At 34.9% G+C, this 18,680-nt stretch overlaps 3 protein-coding genes across 7 annotated transcripts in view; all 3 read left to right on the top strand.

Moving 5' to 3' along the window:
- Positions 1–18,680, top strand: part of LOC107463106 (cyclin-A2-2) — a 66,104-nt gene that overhangs the window by 9,513 nt on the left and 37,911 nt on the right. The window lies entirely within an intron of this gene.
- LOC107463237 (UDP-glycosyltransferase 71K1) lies at positions 6,021–8,875 on the top strand. Of its 5 annotated transcripts, none has more exons than XR_008002114.1 (3): positions 6,021–7,534; positions 8,139–8,236; positions 8,652–8,875. XR_008002114.1 is itself a non-coding variant. In XM_052252985.1 (2 exons), the coding sequence occupies exons 1-2, from the start codon at positions 6,103–6,105 to the stop codon at positions 8,156–8,158; spliced, it is 1,452 nt and encodes a 483-aa protein (XP_052108945.1). In that variant the 5' UTR covers positions 6,021–6,102; the 3' UTR covers positions 8,159–8,290. The 5 variants fall into 5 exon arrangements, 2 of the variants coding, with proteins under 2 accessions (XP_052108945.1, XP_015937485.1); XR_008002116.1 differs by having other exon boundaries at positions 8,736–8,873; XR_008002115.1 differs by lacking the exon at positions 8,652–8,875 and adding an exon at positions 8,312–8,460.
- Positions 9,524–12,299, top strand: LOC107463238 (UDP-glycosyltransferase 71K1). The gene is made up of 2 exons (XM_021129787.2): positions 9,524–9,614; positions 10,432–12,299. The coding sequence occupies exon 2, from the start codon at positions 10,462–10,464 to the stop codon at positions 11,863–11,865; it is 1,404 nt and encodes a 467-aa protein (XP_020985446.1). The 5' UTR covers positions 9,524–9,614; positions 10,432–10,461; the 3' UTR covers positions 11,866–12,299.

Genomic DNA, 18,680 nt, shown 5'->3' with positions numbered 1-18,680 from the left:
TTTCTTACATTTTTAATATTATAAAAGATGATATTTTTATTTTTTTATTTTTATATAAAAATATATAAAAAAGTATACAAAAAATTATATATAATATTAGTATTAAAAACTTTTTGAAACTTATTGGGCATCGGATTCGATGGTCCTAAAACGTTTGGACCATTAAATGGTCCCATAATAAAACATGATTTTAAAATTTTTTTAACAACTGCTACATAGTCCTTTAACTAATTTTAATTACAAATTAACCCCGTATATTTTATTTAATTATAAAAACTATTTTTTATTTTATAAATTATTATTTTATTAATCATCTATTATGTTTATTAACAATCAAAAACAAAAACAATAACGAATTATATCTTCCATTGATTGTAATAAAGCTTTTCGTCATTCCAATGGATTAAAAGTTTATATTTGATCCGTGACGCTCGTCTCGGGCTGCGAAATCGTGTTTCCTTGAAAACCAATCGATTGAATTATAACTCAATCGATTGGATTACAGTGTATCACAAAACAATCGATTGAAAATTGCAAGGCAGCATGGTTTTCGCATAAATCAATCGATTGGTGATATGACCCAATCGATTGAAGGATGAATAAAAAGTGGATTTTTGTAATTCAATCGATTGTTTATACTCTCCAATCGATTGAATGCTTGAAAACAACCTGAGGTCTCACAATTCAATCGATTGTTTTTGTTACTCAATCGATTAAATTCACCAAAACAATATGGATTGACCAAATTCAATCGATTGGTTGTGTACGTGAATTCCAATTCAATCGATTGAATTATGTACTATGCCGTTTTAAACTCCGTTTTAAACTTTCTTATCGTTAAAAAAAATAATTATCTTATTATTCATCTATCTTATCTTTAAAATTCTATCTTCAATTTATAAGGTTTTATTTTGATTTAGATACTCTAATCTTATCTTTTCCTTAATATTAACATTATAAATTGATGAATAATCTATCACCAATTATTCAATCCCACCATTGGAATGGTGTATCAATCTCTTTGATTATAAAAAATTTCATTGATTTATGCGAAAACCATGCTGCCTTGCAATTTTCAATCGATTGTTTTGTGATACACTGTAATTCAATCGATTGAGTTATAATTCAATCGATTGTTTTGATAATCTGATCGATTGGTTTTTAAGGAAACACAATTTCGCAGCTTGGACGAACGTCACGATCAAATATAAACTTTTAATCCATTGGAATGACCAAAATCTTTATTACGATCAATGGAAGATATATTCGTTATTGTTTTTGTTTTTGATTGTTAATAAACATAATAGATGATTGATAAAATAATAATTTATAAAATAAAAAACAATTTTTATAATTAAATAAAATATATAGGATTAATTTATAATTAAAATTAGTTAAAGAATTATGTAGCAGTTATTAAAAAAACTTTAAAAATATATTTTATTATGAGACTATTTAATGGTCCAAATATTCTGGTACTATCGAATCCTCCAACTTACTGTATTTTCTTTCTTTCAGATGCACTCATTTAAAAGAAAAAAATTAGTAATATTTAAAACTCATGGTAAAGAACAACAAATTTTGTAAATAGACAAAGACTATGTTATAACGAAGAAGAAAAATAATAAGAAAATGAGGATTCATTTTTATAGATAATTAGAGATATTTTTTTATTGATGAATATCTCATTTATTTATATTATTTATTAAAATAAATTATACACACTACACCATTGATTTTTTTAAAATAAATAACAAATGTTTTATTTATCAAAATATATAATTTGTAGTATTTTTACGAAAATTCATTATATGTCTTATCTCGTTTACGGTATAAATGTAATAAGAATACACATATCTCGTTTACACTATAAACGAGATAAAGCATAAAACGATGTGGTTGTATCACGCGTTTATACACGTGTTATGTAATATCTTAGAGTACTTTTATAGAATTAGTATACAATATATATTAAGTAGATGAATGTATTGATAGCAAGTGTTAACTGATATGGTATGATTTTAGATATTAGTAAAAATAATTTGTTGAGTAAATATTAATTTAATTTAATTTAATTTTTATTTAAATTAAGTTGTTAACTAGATGTTTATTAATTTTGTTATTAATAAATATCTTTATTTAAATTAGCTTATTAACTCGTTGTTCATTAATTTAGTTATTAATTATTTAATACAATGTTTTTATTTAAATTAATTTATTAATTAGATATTTATTAATTTAGTTACTAATTATTTAAGTAAATATTTTTATTTAAATTAGTTTATTAAGTAAAATGTTTTTAGTTTTATGTTAAATTAATTTATTTATAAGTTATATAAATTAATTTGTTATGTAAATGTTTATTGGAAGTTTTTTTTTGTTAACTTTGATAGCTTTATAGATTCTTATTAAGGTTTTTATTTTTTATCAGAGGTCTAATCTGCTTTTCCTTAGGCGAGTGAGTCACACACCCTTACCACTAGATGCCATTATTCTTTACTTGATGGAGGTTGAATTTGGCGACACAGTGCTACTCAGGAACTTCGTGTTTGACAACTCTCTAATTATGGAATTCGTTGAGCGCTGGCATCCTAAGACCCACACTTTTCACCTGCCATGGGGTAAGTGCACCATCACTCTGTAGGACGTTGCGTACCACCTCGGGCTACGCGCGCACAAAGGGCTAGTGGATAGGTGCTTCCGTGATTTCTACACATGGTACGGGACCGAGAGTTGGGAGTTGGTGGAGCGGCTACTTGGAGCGCTTCGACGTGGAGTCTAAGGAGGAGGCTGAGTATCACCAACAGGAGGAGCACAGTGATATGCCATTAGACCAGGATGACTCACCACCTCCACCACCACCACCACTCTCCTCCACCTCCACCACCACTACCATCGAGGTCACATTCACAAGAAGGTCGGGATGATTGGGATACTGCCCTGCCTAGATGGCATGACCTCAAGGCATCTAACAATCATCACGAGGCATCGATGGTCGAGGAGATCCAGTTTGAGGATATATTCCAGATTCATACCACCGACCAGCATATGATGCAACGCATTGCGGAGCAATTCCGTACAGGCAAGGAGCAGAGCATAGGCATATACATCAGCATTCGTCTGCTCCTATGTCTACCTCAGTGTGGGTACTATACATTTCACCAGGGTCTGACTCTTCATACGGCACACATCTTTGACCCGGTGCTCAATATGCGATATTGCCATCGATGGACTATGGTCTCTTGATGACGGCATCCTAGCTAATGCCGACACTACCATGCTGTCCACCTGGTCAGCCTCAGTATCAGCCCCATCCGTATGCCTATGTGCCTTACTTGAATAGTTACGTTGTCCCTCAACATCCACTGCCATCATAGCCACCACCTCCGTTACACGATCCCTCTCATCACCCATAGCCTCCTTCAGACCCACGTCCTAGCAGACCTCACCGACAGGCACAGCCTCCATCATGTGACATCGGACATCGCCTGCATTACCTGGGTGATCAGCACCGATGGTGTTGCTATTAGTGTTGTATTTTATTATTTCATATGTTATTAGTGTTGTATTTTAGAACGCTATTTAAGTTTGTATGCATCGTTGATGTAACTTGTGCTATCTCTGGTATTTAGTTGTGACACACTATTTATGTTTTATGTAAATGTGTTATTGTATTGAATTTTAAATTTTAGAAAATTCATGTACAATATAAACGACGTAAACAAAGAAAATAGTATTCACGTACAAAATAATCAAACTAAACACACATCACATAACATTCAAGTACAAAATAGGCTAAGTAAAAATAGAACAAAGTGAACAATAAAAGAAACTACCCAAACAACAACCGCAAATAACGACAAACAAAGTGGCGACACTAAGCTAAACCTCATTTGTAGGTTGGTTTGGACAGCCTCTTCGGATATGCCCGGTTTGTCTCCATAGATCACACCTCTTCTCTTGGTGCTCACCCTCATCTATCTCTTACGAAATCTGGTGAAAATAGATTTTTCAGTAGACTTCCTGTGCATGGCTGGATTAGGACGCAGTCATGTCCCATACCACTCTGGCAAAAGCTTCTCGCTTGGTATAAGTGGAAACTCTGCCTCATATACCTTGAACATAGTCTCCTACCTGTACACCGGATGCACGTAAAGACCCCATTCAACACTTGCGGCGGCACAGGCGGCAAGTTCATGACGACATGGGAAATGGAGTGACGGAAAAAGGCCACAGTCACACGTGTCCGCCATCAACCGAGCACGGAATGAACTTTGCGACCAACCCTGAAAAGGCTTTAACTCATCAACCACAAATACTGAATCCCGTCTTTCGCAGTGAGTAATACGTATCTTCGAGATTCTCTCTTTGTTCTTCTCAATAGCAGCTATTAGCCATTGGGATTGCACATGGTACTTTAATCGATCCGACTCCACAATTCGGTACTCAGTACTTCTGCGAATACTATAATTCTTCACACCCTATATTACTACATCTCTGTTTTTTAATCTGTGGCCAACCCGAAACTCTACACCATTGTCTAAGTTGTAATCATCTTCATCAGTGTTGGAAAATGGAATTTTCTCGTGCATCGCATCTAGATCCAATGTATGATAGTGACTGGATACAACTGATAAGGCTAAAATTGGGTGAGGGGCAAGTAGAAGATACTGAATTGATGCCTCAACCGACGTCTCTAGTACAAACTCCTCCTCCTCATCATCTTCAGAAGAACCACTATCGTTGCTATCCACAACATACTCCTCGTCGGAGTCATCACCATCAACGTCCATATCTTCCATTGAACTAGCAACTTGTTGTGGTGGTGGTGCAAGAGGTGGGTCATCCTATACAAAATTTGAGTGGCCAGATCCACCGCCACCAACATCACTTACTTCCGTAGAAAACTCCATCACTTGTTCTGCTATGGTTTTCCCATGGATATCAAACATGAAGCACACATGCTTGTCGCTATTGAGTCAAAATAGACGAAACCAAAAAACTCAATTTTTCATCGGTGCTAGCAACCTATACCCCACCCTTCTGATCTCTTTTCTCCCGCTACCACAAACACTACTCAATATTAGACTCTTCAGCTCATACAAAAAAATTTACTCGCTGGGTGCATAACAGAATGAGATTCTCACACTCAAATATCACCGCCAGTATCACTGTTTCTCATATGGCAATTAGAATACACACTTACAATCATATATCCACTACTACTAGACATTTTGGCTTATTTTTCGGAAGAAAAATAGAAGAGAAGAAGTAAAATATTTGTGGAGAATATAAAAGGTTGCGCATCCTTTTATACCTGTTGAACAATTTGTTGGAACATATCTCGTTTACACTATAAACGTCATAGATCTTCACGTATCTCGTTTGCAGTGTAAATATAATAAAAATACACGTATCTCGTTTACACGGTAAACGAAATATGCACATCTCCCATTTTGTGCCTTATCTCGTTTATGATATAAATGAAATACGTGTATTCTTAATTTTGTAAACGAGATAAGAAATATGATAAATTCGTAAAAATACTACAAATTATATATTTTAATAAATAAAATATTTTTTATTTATTAAAAAAATTCCGACACTACTCTTCCTTCTTTTTCACACAAGGTGAGTTCTGTGGTGTTTTATTATAGTGCCTAAATTGCGTAACTTACCTTTTAAAATAAAAAATAAAATATTTAAAATAAAAAATAAATCATATAAAATTTATTAAATATTATTTATTTATCCTTTTTAGTAATTTAGATACAATGTATAGGCATTGTAGTATTCACCCTCACACAAACGGGAATGGATCTTTTCCTGTGGAAAAAAATTGGATAGTATCCAATCTTTTATTGCATTTTCTCTCTCATTTATTTGTAATTCTACTTATAAAATTAAAGGTAGTAGATTACACTTTATTCTCTCCAATAACAAAAAAATTGGAAAAGATCAATTTTCCACACAAACACTTGTTTTGTAGATCATAGAGAATTATTCAATAGAATCCCTCGCCTTCCCCTTCCCCTTCCCCTTCCCCTCTTATCTTTAAGAAAGAATTGGTTAAAAAAAACAGAAGAAAAAGAAAAGAAAGAAATGGCAGAGGACATCAAGATGAAGAAGAGGAAGATGGCACATCTTATGTTCATTCCTGTTCCTGGTGCTGGCCACTTACCTTCTATCCTCGAATTCGCCAACCTCCTTGTCAACCGTTTCAACAACATTTCCATAACCGTTTTCACTAGTAAATTCCCATTTTCTCCCTCGCCACCTTCACTCACCTCTTCGCACCCTCAAATCCAACTCATTCCTCTCCCTGAAACTCCAGAACCTCCATCATCACAGCAACTCCTACTGAAGGCGCGTGAACTCTACGTCGTGACCTTCATCGACTCCCTCATACCCCACGTCAAGTCAGCAATCCAAACCATTCTCTCTTCATATTCTTCCAACTCTGATGAATCAAAGCCACTCTTTACTTTGGTTCTTGATTTCTTCTGTGTTTCAATGGTTGATGTGGGAATTGAACTTGGCATACCTTCTTATATCTACATGACTTCAAATGCTGGGTTCTTAGGGTACATGTTTTCCATTCTTGAACGTCAAATTGATGATGTTTTCAATTATTCTGATCCTGATTTGTTGATTCAAGGTATTTCAATTCCAGCTCCTTCTAGGGTTTTACCTGATGCTTCTTTTAACAGTGATGGTGGATTTGTTGGGTATTATAAGTGTGCTCAGAGGTTCAGAGACACCAAAGGAATTATTGTTAATACTTTTTCAGAGTTGGAGAATTATGCTATTGATGCATTATTATCAGATGGAGGAAGAAAAAGAAATCCTCCTATTTTTGCTGTTGGTCCTTTGATTAATCTCAAAGGACAGCAAAACCCGAATTTAGATCAAAATCTCCATGAAAAGATTATGAAATGGCTTGATCTGCAGCCAGATTGTTCTGTTGTGTTTTTGTGTTTTGGGAGTAGAGGAAGCTTTGGTCCATCCCAAACAAGGGAAATAGGGATGGCGCTTCGTCATACCGGAGTTAGGTTCTTGTGGGCTATGCGTTCGCCACCGGACAAAGTTATCGACGAGGAGAGCACCTTGCCGGAAGGGTTCTTGGAATGGATGGAAGGGAAGGGAATGATTTGCGAGTGGGCGCCACAGGTGGAGGTTCTTGCTCACAAAGCAATTGGTGGGTTTGTTTCACATTGTGGTTGGAACTCTATTTTGGAGAGCTTGTGGTTTGGGGTGCCAATATTGACATGGCCTATTTATGCAGAACAACATCTTAATGCTTTTAGGATGGTTAAGGAATTTGGATTAGCAATTGAGCTAACATTGGATTATAGATTTGGTAGTAATGATGTTGTAACGGCAAATGAGATAGAGAATGGGTTGAAACAATTGATGGACAGAGATAATGTTGTGCACAAGAAGGTGAAAGAGATGAAAGAGATGGCTAGGAAGGCTATCCTCAATGGTGGATCTTCTTTTAATTCTGCTGGAGAACTAATTGATAATATGTTAGGTAGCTACTGAAAACAATTGTTGCATTTCATAGGTGAAATATTGCGCTTCCTTAGAATCGTGAATAGAGAGATGTTGACAAGTTTTATATTGAAATGTGAAATTCTATCAGTTTCTTTTTCAATGTTTGCTTAAAGAACTCTGACTTTTCTTTCCAAATTTTTCTTTTTCTTGTAATATCGAACTCATTTATTCACATTATCAACCTCAATTAATGGAAAAATTGAGATTGGCATAAGTCATACAAAATACTGATCAACATTTTTTAATTGAAATGTACTCACTTAGATTTCAAGCAAAAACCACAAATTCCCTGAATTCGTGGGTGCCTATTTCTTCGTGTCTCTCATTCTTGTTCTTTTTCATGTGATTGATAACTATTCTAAACGATATGCCTTCAAATAAATCATATTTTAAAAATAAAATTTAGTTCTTAGCAAGCTGCCAGTTGATTTTATATTATCAGTGCTTCAATTATAACTTCAGATCACATGCAAAGCATCAAGAAATGTTCTTAAAAAATGATCACTCATAATAATACTGGTTTAATTATGTTCTCAGTATTGAAAATAACTTCATTTTTTTTATTACTTATGTCCTTGCAGCTTACAGAAGTCCTAGTTGACCCCCATCAAACGAACAAAGAAAATGGTGGAAACTGAGATGAACAAGCAAGATAAGCCAATCTTCATTCCCTCACCGGGTATTCACCAATTATCCTTGGCTCTTGAATTTGCAAAACTCCTAATCAACCATTATAATCACCTTTCCATTACAGTCCTTTCCATGAAGCTCTCATCAACTCCCTCTTCTGATTCATACATCAAATCAGTTTTTTCATCACAACAACATATCAAACACATTGATGCCCCCGAAGTAGAACTACCTCCACATGAGCTACTTCTGAAATCTCCATTATATTATGGCTGGACTCTGGACATTCATGTAAAGCCTTGTGCCACAAGTCAAAGACACAGTGCAGAGCATTCTATCTTCCTATCCAAACTCTAATTCGAAACCAGTGGTTGCTTTGTTCGTAGATTTTATATGCACTTCCATGATTGATGTAGGAAAAGAGTTTAGCATCCCTTCTTATTTGCTCATGCCAACAAATGCAGGATTTCTCAGTCTCATGATTTCCCTCCAAACCTGTTGAGTCGAGGATGTGTTCAACGATTCTGATCCTGATTTGTTGATTCCAGGTATCTCCAAACTAGTTCCTTCAGCGGTTTTAACTGATGCTCTTTTAAACAAAGATGGTGGATATGTTGCATGTTATAAGCTTGCTCAAAGTTTCAAAGGCTCCAAAGGGATCATTAACACTTTTTCCGAGATCGAGCAGCATTCTATTGATGCATTATCTAAAAGTCAAACCCCTCCTATCTATGCCATTGGTCCTTTGATTGATCTCAAAGGTCATCCTAACTCAAATGTAGACCAAGCACAATGTGGTAGTATACTGAAATGGCTTGATGAGCAGCCATCATGTTCTGTTATTTTTCTGTTTTGGGAGTAGAGGAAGCTTTGGTCCATATCAAACAAGAGAAATAGCACTGGCACTTCAGCATTGTGGAGATAGGTTCTTGTGGACTATGTGTTCTGCGCCAATGTGGGCTATGCGCTCTCCACAACTGACCAAGGTCAACGACAAGAGTAACTTTCCAGAAGGGTTCTTAGAATGGATGGAAGGTAGGGGAATGATCTGTGAGTGGTCTCCCCAAGTGGAGATTCTCGCTCACAAAGCAAGTGCCGTGTTTGTGTCGCATTGTGGTTGGAACTCTATTTTGGAGAGCTTGTGGTTTGGGGTGCCAATATTGACATGGCCTATCTATGCAAAACAGCAACTGAATGCTTCTCTGATGGTTAAGGAATTTGGATTAGCATTGGAATTAAAACTGGATTATAGAACTGATAGTGATGTTGTAATGGCAAACGAAATTGAAAAGGGGCTGAAACAGTTGATGGACAAAGATAGTGTGGTGCACAAGAAGGTGAAATAGATGAAGGATATGGCTGGAAAAGCTGTCCTTAATGGTGCTCTTCTTTGAATTCTGTTGAAGAACTAATTGAGGATATTGTAGGTAGCAATTTATAATCTTTGAATTCTTTTTAAGAACTAATTTAGGATATTGTAGGTAGCAATTTATAACTATTCTGTAGTGTTTCATGAATATAGTTTTCCTTTCTTAGAACCAATGAATAAATTAGTGTGGTAGAGAATTTTCTGACTAATATAATATAAGTTAGAAAATTAAATTATTGTAGTTGGTCTATCAATTTTTCTTAAACTGTTGCCAGATCTTTCTATTCCCATATGCTCTATTTTAATGTTGATTAAACCTCTATGATAATGATGCTATTAGCATTAGCACTAAGTCATACTTATTAGCATTAGTGGAAAATTACAAATTACAATGTGCCCTTTTGTATTTTGCTATTAACTATTGAGTTGTTGAGAGCCAATCGCATCTATAGTATTATTGGTTTGACTTGGTATATATTAAGATTTAATATATTATAAATAAATAAACAAACAGATAGTACAATGTTATCAAGTATGCAAATTGCTACCAGGGTCAGACTTTTGATATGCACTATTTTCTTAAGAAAAAAAAATCCTGGTAGGTTATCGTGTGATTGATATATATCTATCTTAAACAATAAACAACTACCTATAAATAAATCATTTTTGAAAGTGTAATGTTTGAGTCCCTGCAGCCTGCAATTTAATTTTATATTTCCATTATGAATTAGACCCTACATTGATACACTCGGCATCTAGAAGATTATTGAAAAACAAGGCCACCGCATCATCCATAGCCTCATCTAGTTCCGTGTTCTTGTTGAGAACTTTGTAATTATTGTTTTTAAATTCCTCATGCCTTTTAATTGTTGCAGAAGCCTAAAAGACTAAGAAGAACAAAGAACATGGATGACACTGAGCTGAATAACAAAGCAAAATTGATCTTCATTCCTTCACCAGGAATTGGTCACTTGTCTTCAGCTCTTGAATTTGCAAAACTTCTAATCAACCGTTATAACCACCTTTCCATCACAATCCTCTGCATCAAGCTCACTACCACCTCCATTTCTGATTCATATATAAAATCAGATTTATCATCACAATCACAAATCGAACTTGTCAACGTCCCTGAAATAGAACCACTTCCACCAGAGCTGCTATTGAAAGCTCCACTATACTATGTCTTGACCTTTTTGCAGAACCTTGCGCCGCACGTCAAAGAAACTGTGCAAAGCATTTTATCATCCTATCCGAATTCTGGGTCGGAACCAGCTGTTGCGTTGGTTGTAGATTTCGTTTTTGCTTCGCTGATTGATGTGGGAAGAGAACTGAGCATCCCTTCTTATTTATACATGCCATCAAATGCAGGATTTCTAAGTCTCATGCTTTCTCTCCGCAATCGTCGAATGGAGGATGTTTTCAATGATTCTGATCCTGATATACTGATTCCAGGTATCTCAAATCTTGTTCCTTCAATGGTTTTACCTGATGCTCTTTTAAGCAAAGATGGATACGTTCCATGTCACAAGCTAGCGCAGAAGTTCATAGACACCAAAGGTACCATTGTTAACACTTTTATGGAGATAGAGAAGTATGCTATTGATGCATTATCTGATGGGAAAAATCCTCCTATATATGCTATTGGTCCTTTGATTAATCCAAAATCTCATCCAAACTCAAAGTTAGAACAAACCCAATATGATATGATATTGAGATTTCTTGATAACCAAGAAACTTCTTCTGTTGTTTTTCTGTGTTTTGGGAGTAGGGGAAGCTTTAGTCCATCCCAAACAAGGGAAATAGCTACGGCGCTTCAGCGTAGTGGAGTTAGGTTCTTGTGGGCTATGCGTTCACCACCGAACAAAGCCAATGATGATGAGAGTGCCTTGCCAGAAGGGTTCTTAGAATGGATGGAAGGCATGGGAATGATTTGCGAATGGGTGCCACAAATTGAGATTCTTGCACACAAAGCTGTTTGTGGCTTCGTGTCGCATTGTGGTTGGAACTCTATTTTGGAGAGCTTGTGGTTTGGGGTACCAATATTGACATGGCCTATCTATGCAGAACAGCAACTGAATGCTTTTAGGATGGTGAAAGAGTTTGGATTAGCATTGGAGTTAAAACTGGAATATAGAACTGGAAGTGATGTTGTAATGGCAGATGAGATAGAGAAAGGACTGAAAAAATTGATGGAGAAAGATAGTATTGTGCACAAGAAGTTGCAAGAGATGAAAGATATGGCTAGGAATGCTGTCCTTGATGGTGGATCATCTTTCAATTCTATTGGAGAGTTCGTTGATAGTATATGAGCTTGTGTTACATGCACTCAAAAGTCAAAATTTCTTGTACACTCAGTTGATTCACTTTTCTTTGCTATATTGTGTAGTAGAATAAAAGTAAGCTGGCTCAATGTCCGGAAAAAAAAAAAAAAAACTAGTATAAAAATAATTTCTAATGTGATATCATAAGCAGGTAGCAACTGACGATGACTATGGTATTTCATTGATATACGTGTTCCTTGCTTAGAATCAGTGAATAAAGAACCTCAAAATGTTTATTTTCAGTATCCATAGACTATCAAATACTATCAGCCTGTATGAATCATAAGACTATTACTAGTTACTAGTTACTAGTTAAAGAAGAAAGAGGGGAGAACTCCAAACAATAGTTTCTTAGTTGTTGAGAAATGTTATTATTGGAACACTCCATAATTATTTAAGCAATAAAATTACTATTAAATAAATGTCCTTTTTTTTCTTTCTCTATGTTTAATATAGGAGTAATAAAAGTTATTAAATTTTCCTAGCTAGCGTCCTATCTTTGCAGCATAGGTTAATGTTCATACCCTAGCCCAACAGTAAAGGCCCAAGTCCAAACAAAATGCCTAATTCCATGGATTGGGCCTCACTCGGCACCGAACTTCGTCTTACGAAGTCGGTGCTCACCACGACTTGTTTTAAAGAAGTCGGGGACGGGGGTTAACTGGCAGATAAGCACTCATTCGAATGAGTAACTGCCCCTAAAATCTCTCTAACCACTTCCAGTATCCATATCTTAACCTCCCCAAGATAAAGGGATGGTTAACACCCTAAAAAAGTGGCACTACCTCAACGGTGGTTATTGGTTCACCACTATAAATACACTGACATTCCTCAGGTATCTCTAAGTCCCAATACTCTCTAGACCTGCTCACGCTCTTGCTGACTTAGGCATTGGAGTGTCTTTGCAGGTACCACCCCCCATTCTTTCATGCGCACAAGTCGGACGAAGGCCCCCCAGGTGCCGATCCACACGAAGGCCTCCTCTTTCCAACGATTGGGCCAACCAACATCATCCAATCCATTAATCTCCGGTTACCCATCGTAACAGTTAAGAAGGTTGAAATGGAAATACTTCAACTATTCAATGATTCAATGCATTCAGTGTCTTTCTTTTAAAATAATTTTTGAATTTAATTTTGATCATCACAATATAAAAGTTTTATATGTACGAGTGTGTAAGAATTAAGTTTTGAATTTAATTTTGATCATCACAATATAAAAGTTTTATATGTACGAGTGTGTTTTTTAATATTTTTAAATTAGATAAAGTATTTAAAATATTTTTTATTTAATAAATTATAATATATATTAATTCTAAACTCATTTTAAGAATATATATTAAGAATATGATTAAACACGCTAATATGTAATGGTATTAAGGTGTGTCTAAGTGTGTCTAGTAAAAAAAGTTTATTTTTTTTTATCAAGATACAGTTGGATATAAAAAGTGAGTATTGATGGTATTAAGGTGTGTCTAAGCGTATCTAGTAAAAAAAATTTATTTTTTTATCAAGACACGGTTAGACACAAAAAAGAGTGAAAATTCGAATCTTAGATAAAAATTAGCGAAATATAAAATTTATGAGTTTTATTCTTAATTTAATAAAAAATTAAAGGTTACGTGTATGCTAAAATTAGTCACAAAATCAATTATTATGTATTGTGTATAAACACATGTATTATTTAATTTATTTTCAATGTGTATTTTGTATGTCAACATATGTTTCATACTAGTGGCCTATGATGCACAAATATTTAGTATGATTATTGTAACACCCTACCACACAGAGCTTTATGCCTAGGACGTAAATTAAAAGTGACGAGGTGCTACGACCTCTAAAAGTAAAATACATACATACATAACAAGGATAAAATAGCTAGCAGCCTTAAAAGAAAAAGGTACGATCAAAACAAAACCGAAGATGCATCACTAACGAAAAATGATAAGACAAAAGCTTATACAGAAAATCAAAAGACACACTGATGAGCGGATAATTTATATGCTTTTTGGCATTGTTTTTAGGTAGTTTTTAGTAGTATCTAGCTATTTTTAGGGATGTTTTCATTAGTTTTATGCTAAATTCACATTTCTGGACTTTACTATGAGTTTGTGTGTTTTTCTGTGATTTCAGGTATTTTCTGGCTGAAATTGAGGGACCTGAGCAAAACTCTGATAAAAGGCTGACAAAGGACTGCTGATGTTGTTGGATTCTGACCTCCCTGAACTCGAAATAAATTTTTTGGAGCTACAGAATTCCAAATGGCACGCTCTCAACAGCGTTGGAAAGTAGACATCCAGAGTTTTCCAGCAATATATAATAGTCCAAACTTTATTTGTGATTAGACGACGTAAACTGGCGCTCAACGCCAGTTCCATGCTGCATTCTGGAGTCAAACGCCAGAAACACGTCACGAACCAGAGTTGAACGCCAAAAACACGTTACAACTTGGCGTTCAACTCCAAAAGAAGCCTTTGCACGTGTAAAGCTCAAGCTCAGCCCAAGCACACACCAAGTGGGCCCCGGAAGTAGATTTTTGCATCAATTACTTACTTCTGTAAACCCTAGTAGCTAGTCCAATATAAATAGGACATTTTACTATTGTATTAGACATCTTTGGTCTCGGTTTTATTCCATTATTCATCTTAGGAGACTATTGATCACGTTTTGGGGGCTGGCCATTCGGCCATGCCTGGACCTTCATCACTTATGTATTTTCAGCGGTGGAGTTTCTACACACCATAGATTAAGGGTGTGGAGAGCTCTGCTGTACCTCAAGTTTTAATATAATTACTACTATTTTCTATTCAATTCAGTTTATTCCTATTCTAAGATATTCGTTGCACTTCACCATGATGAATGTGATGATCCGTGACACTCATCAGCATTCTCACCTATGAACACGTGACTGACAACCACCTCCGTTCTATATTAGACCGAACGCATATCTCTTAGATTCCTTAATCAGAATCTTCGTGGTATAAGCTAGAATTGATGGCGGCATTCATGAGAATCCGGAAAGTCTAAACCTTGTCTGTGGTATTCCGAGTAGGATTCAGGGATTGAATGACTATGACGAGCTTCAAACTCGCGATTGTTGGGCGTGATGACAAACGCAAAAGAATAAATGGATTCTATTCCGGCATGATCGAGAACCGACAGATGATTAGCCGTGCTGTGATAGAGCATTTGGACCTTTTTCACTGAGAGGATGGGATGTAGCCATTGACAACGGTGATACCCTACATACAGCTTGCCATGAAAATGAGTAAGAAGGATTGGATGAAGGTAGTAGAAAAGCAGAGATTCAGAAGGAGCATAGCATCTTCATACGCCTATCTGAAATTCTCGTTAATGATTTACATAAGTATTTCTATCTTTATTTCCTGTTTATTTATTATTATTATTCGAAAACTCCATAACCAATTATTATCCGCCTAACTGAGATTTATAAGATGACCATAGCTTGCTTCATACCAACAATCTCCGTGGGATCGACCCTTACTCACATAAGGTTTATTACTTGGACGACCCAGTGCACTTGCTGGTTAGTTGTGCGAAGTTGTGAAGAAAGTGTTGAGTTATAAACGCGCATACCAAGTTGAGTGCCATTATTAGAGATCACAATTTCGTGCACCAAGTTTTTGGCGCCGTTGCCGAGGATTGTTTGAATCACAATTACGTGCAACAACAGCGCCAAGTTTTTCTGATCTGGCAACAGCACCAAGTTTTTGGCGCCGTTGCCGGGGATTGTTCGAGTTTGGACAACTGACGGTTCATCTTGTTGCTCAGATTAGGTAATTTTCTTTTTGTTTTATTTTCAAAAAATTTTCAAAAATCTTTCAAAAAAATTTTACTTCTGTTTTTGAAAAAATTATTCTAAATTTTTAAGAATGAATTCTAGTATTTCATGAAGCATGTTGTAGCCTGGTTGACTGTAAAGCCATGTCTAAATTCTTTTGAACTGAGGCTTCCTCTTCACATGCTTGAACTATGTATGCTAAAGCTTGGCTGGCTATTAAGCCATGTCCAATTTCTGGACCGGAGCTTTAGACTAACATTGAAAGATTCCTGAAATTCTTATTAAAAATTTTGAATTTCTTATTTTATTTTTCCTATATGTTTTTGAAAAAAATATACAAAAATCCAAAAAAAATTATAAAATCATAAAAATCAAAAATATTTTGTGTTTCTTGTTTGAGTCTAGAGTCAATTTTAAGTTTGGTGTCAATTACATATTTTTAAAATTTATGCATTTTTTGAAAATTCATACATGTGTTCTTCATGATCTTCAAGTTGTTATTAGTAAGTCTTCTTGTTTGATCTTGATATTTTCTTGTTTTGTGTTTTTTTTGTTGTTTTTCATGTGCATTCTTGCATTCATAGTGTCTAGGCATTAAAGATTTCTAAGTTTGGTGTCTTGCATGTTTTCTTTGCATCAAAAGTTTTTTTCAAAAATATGTTCTTGATGTTCATCATGATCTTCAAAGTGTTCTTGGTGTTCATCTTGACATTCATAGTGTTCTTGCATGCATCATGAGTTTTGATTCATAATGTTCATGTTGTGAGTCATTTTTGTTGTTTTTCTCTCTCATCATTAAAAATTAAAAAATTCAAAAAATAAAAAAATATCTTCTCCTTATTTCTCTCAAAATTTCGAAAATTTGAGTTGACTTAGTCAAAAAATTTTTAAATTAGTTAGTTCTTATAAGTCAAGTCAAATTTTCAATTTAAAAAAATCTTATCTTTTCAAAATCTTTTTCAAAAATCAAATCCCTTTTACTTTTATCTTATGATTTTCGAAAATTTAAAACTATTTTTCAAAATCTTTTTCTTATTTTATTTCAAATTTTTGAAACTTAACTAACAAGTAATGTGATTGATTCAAAAATTTGAAGTTTGTTACTTTATTGTTAAGAAAGGTTCAATCTTTAAATTCTAGAATCATATCTTTTAGTTTCTTGTTAGTCAAGTAATTAATCTTAATTTTAAAAATTAAATCTTTTCCAACCATATCTTTTTAATCATATCTCTTTCAAAAATTTGATTTCAAAATATCTTCTTATCTTCTTATCTTTTCAAAATTAATTTTCAAATCTTTTTCAACTAACTAATTGTCTTTTTATTTGTTTCTTATCTTTTTCAAAACCACCTAACTAATTTTCCCTATCAATTTTTCGAAAATATCTCTTCCTTTTCAAAATTCCTTTTAATTAATTAATTGTTTTAAATTTTAATTTTAATTTTATTTCACCTTTAATTTTCGAAAATCATTAACTCCTTTTCAAAAATTATTTTCGAAAACTTTTCTCTCTCATCTTAGTCTATTTATTTATTCATTTACTAACACTTCTCTTCATCTCAAATCTCTGCTCCTATCCTCACCCTTGTTTTTGGATTATTCATTCTTCTTCACTCTTATTCCCTTTCTTCTTCTACTAACATAAATGAATCTCTATACTGTGACATAGAGGATTCCTCTTCCTTTTTTGTTCTCTTCTTTCTCATATGAGCAGGAATAAGGAAAAATGCATTCTTGTTGAAGCTGATCCTGAACCTGAAAGGACTCTGAAGAGAAAACTAAGAGAAGCTAAACTACAACAATCCAGAGACAACCTTACTGAAATTTTCGAACAAGAAAAGGATATGGCAGTCGAACCCAACAATAATAATGCAAAGAGGATGCTTGGTGATTATACTACACCTACTTCCAAGTTTGATGGAAGAAGCATCTCAATTCCTGCAATTGGAGCAAACAATTTTGAGCTGAAACCTTAACTAGTTGCTCTAATGTAACAAAACTGCAAGTTTCATGGACTTCCATCAGTAGATCCCTACCAATTTTTAACTGAGTTCTTGCAGATCTGTGAGACTGTTAAGACTAATAGAGTAGATCCTGAAGTCTACAGGCTCATGCTTTTCCCTTTTGCTGTAAGAGATAGAGCTAGAACATGGTTGGACTCACAACCTAAGGATAGCCTAGACTCTTGGGATAAGCTGGTCACGGCTTTCTTGGTTAAATTCTTTCCTCCTCAAAAGCTGAGCAAGCTTAGAGTGGATGTTCAGACCTTCAAGCAAAAGGATAGTGAATCCCTCTATGAAGCTTGGGAAAGATACAAGCAGATGACCAAAAAGTGTCATTCTGACATGTTTTCAGAGTGGACCATGATAGATATATTCTATTATGGTCTGTCTGAGTTCTCTAAGATGTCACTAGACCATTCTGCAGGTGGATCCATTCACCTAAAGAAAACGCCTGCAGAAGCTCAGGAACTTATTGAAATGGTTGTAAATAACCAATTCATGTACACTTCTGAGAGTAATTCCGTGAATAATGGGACGCCTCAGAGGAAGGGAGTTCTTGAAATTGATGCTCTGAATGCCATATTGGCTCAGAACAAAATGTTGACTCAGCAAGTCAACATGATTTCTCAAAGTTTGAATGGATGGCAAAATGCATCCAACAGTACTAAAGAGGCATCTTCTGAAGAAGAAGCTTATGATCCCGAAAACCCTGCGATGGCAGAGGTAAATTACATGGGTGAACCCTATGGAAACACCTATAATTTTTCATGGAAAAATCATCTAAATTTCTCATGGAAGGATCAACAAAAGCCTCAACAAGGCTTTAATAATGGTGGAAGAAACAGGTTTAGCAATAGCAAGCCTTTTCCATCATCTTCTCAGCAACAGACAGAGAATTTTGAGCAGAGCACCTCTAACATATCAAATATAGTCTCTGATCTGTCTAAGGCCACTTTAAGCTTCATGAGTGAAACAAGGTCTTCCATAAAAATTTGGAGA

This window comes from Arachis duranensis, chromosome 8 (genome assembly GCF_000817695.3).
Source record: "Arachis duranensis cultivar V14167 chromosome 8, aradu.V14167.gnm2.J7QH, whole genome shotgun sequence".
Lineage (NCBI taxonomy): Eukaryota > Viridiplantae > Streptophyta > Magnoliopsida > Fabales > Fabaceae > Arachis > Arachis duranensis.
Note: the sequence above shows the minus strand (reverse complement) of the source record. Positions and strands in the feature narration are given on the sequence as shown.

Coding starts and splice junctions, on each gene's coding strand:
- LOC107463237 (XM_052252985.1), top strand. CDS start 6,103: ATGGCAGAGGACATCAAGATGAAGAAGAGGAAGATGGCACATCTTATG. Junction 7,535..8,138: donor ACTAATTGATAATATGTTAG/GTAGCTACTGAA, acceptor ATGTCCTTGCAG/CTTACAGAAGTCCTAGTTGA.
- LOC107463238 (XM_021129787.2), top strand. CDS start 10,462: ATGGATGACACTGAGCTGAATAACAAAGCAAAATTGATCTTCATTCCT.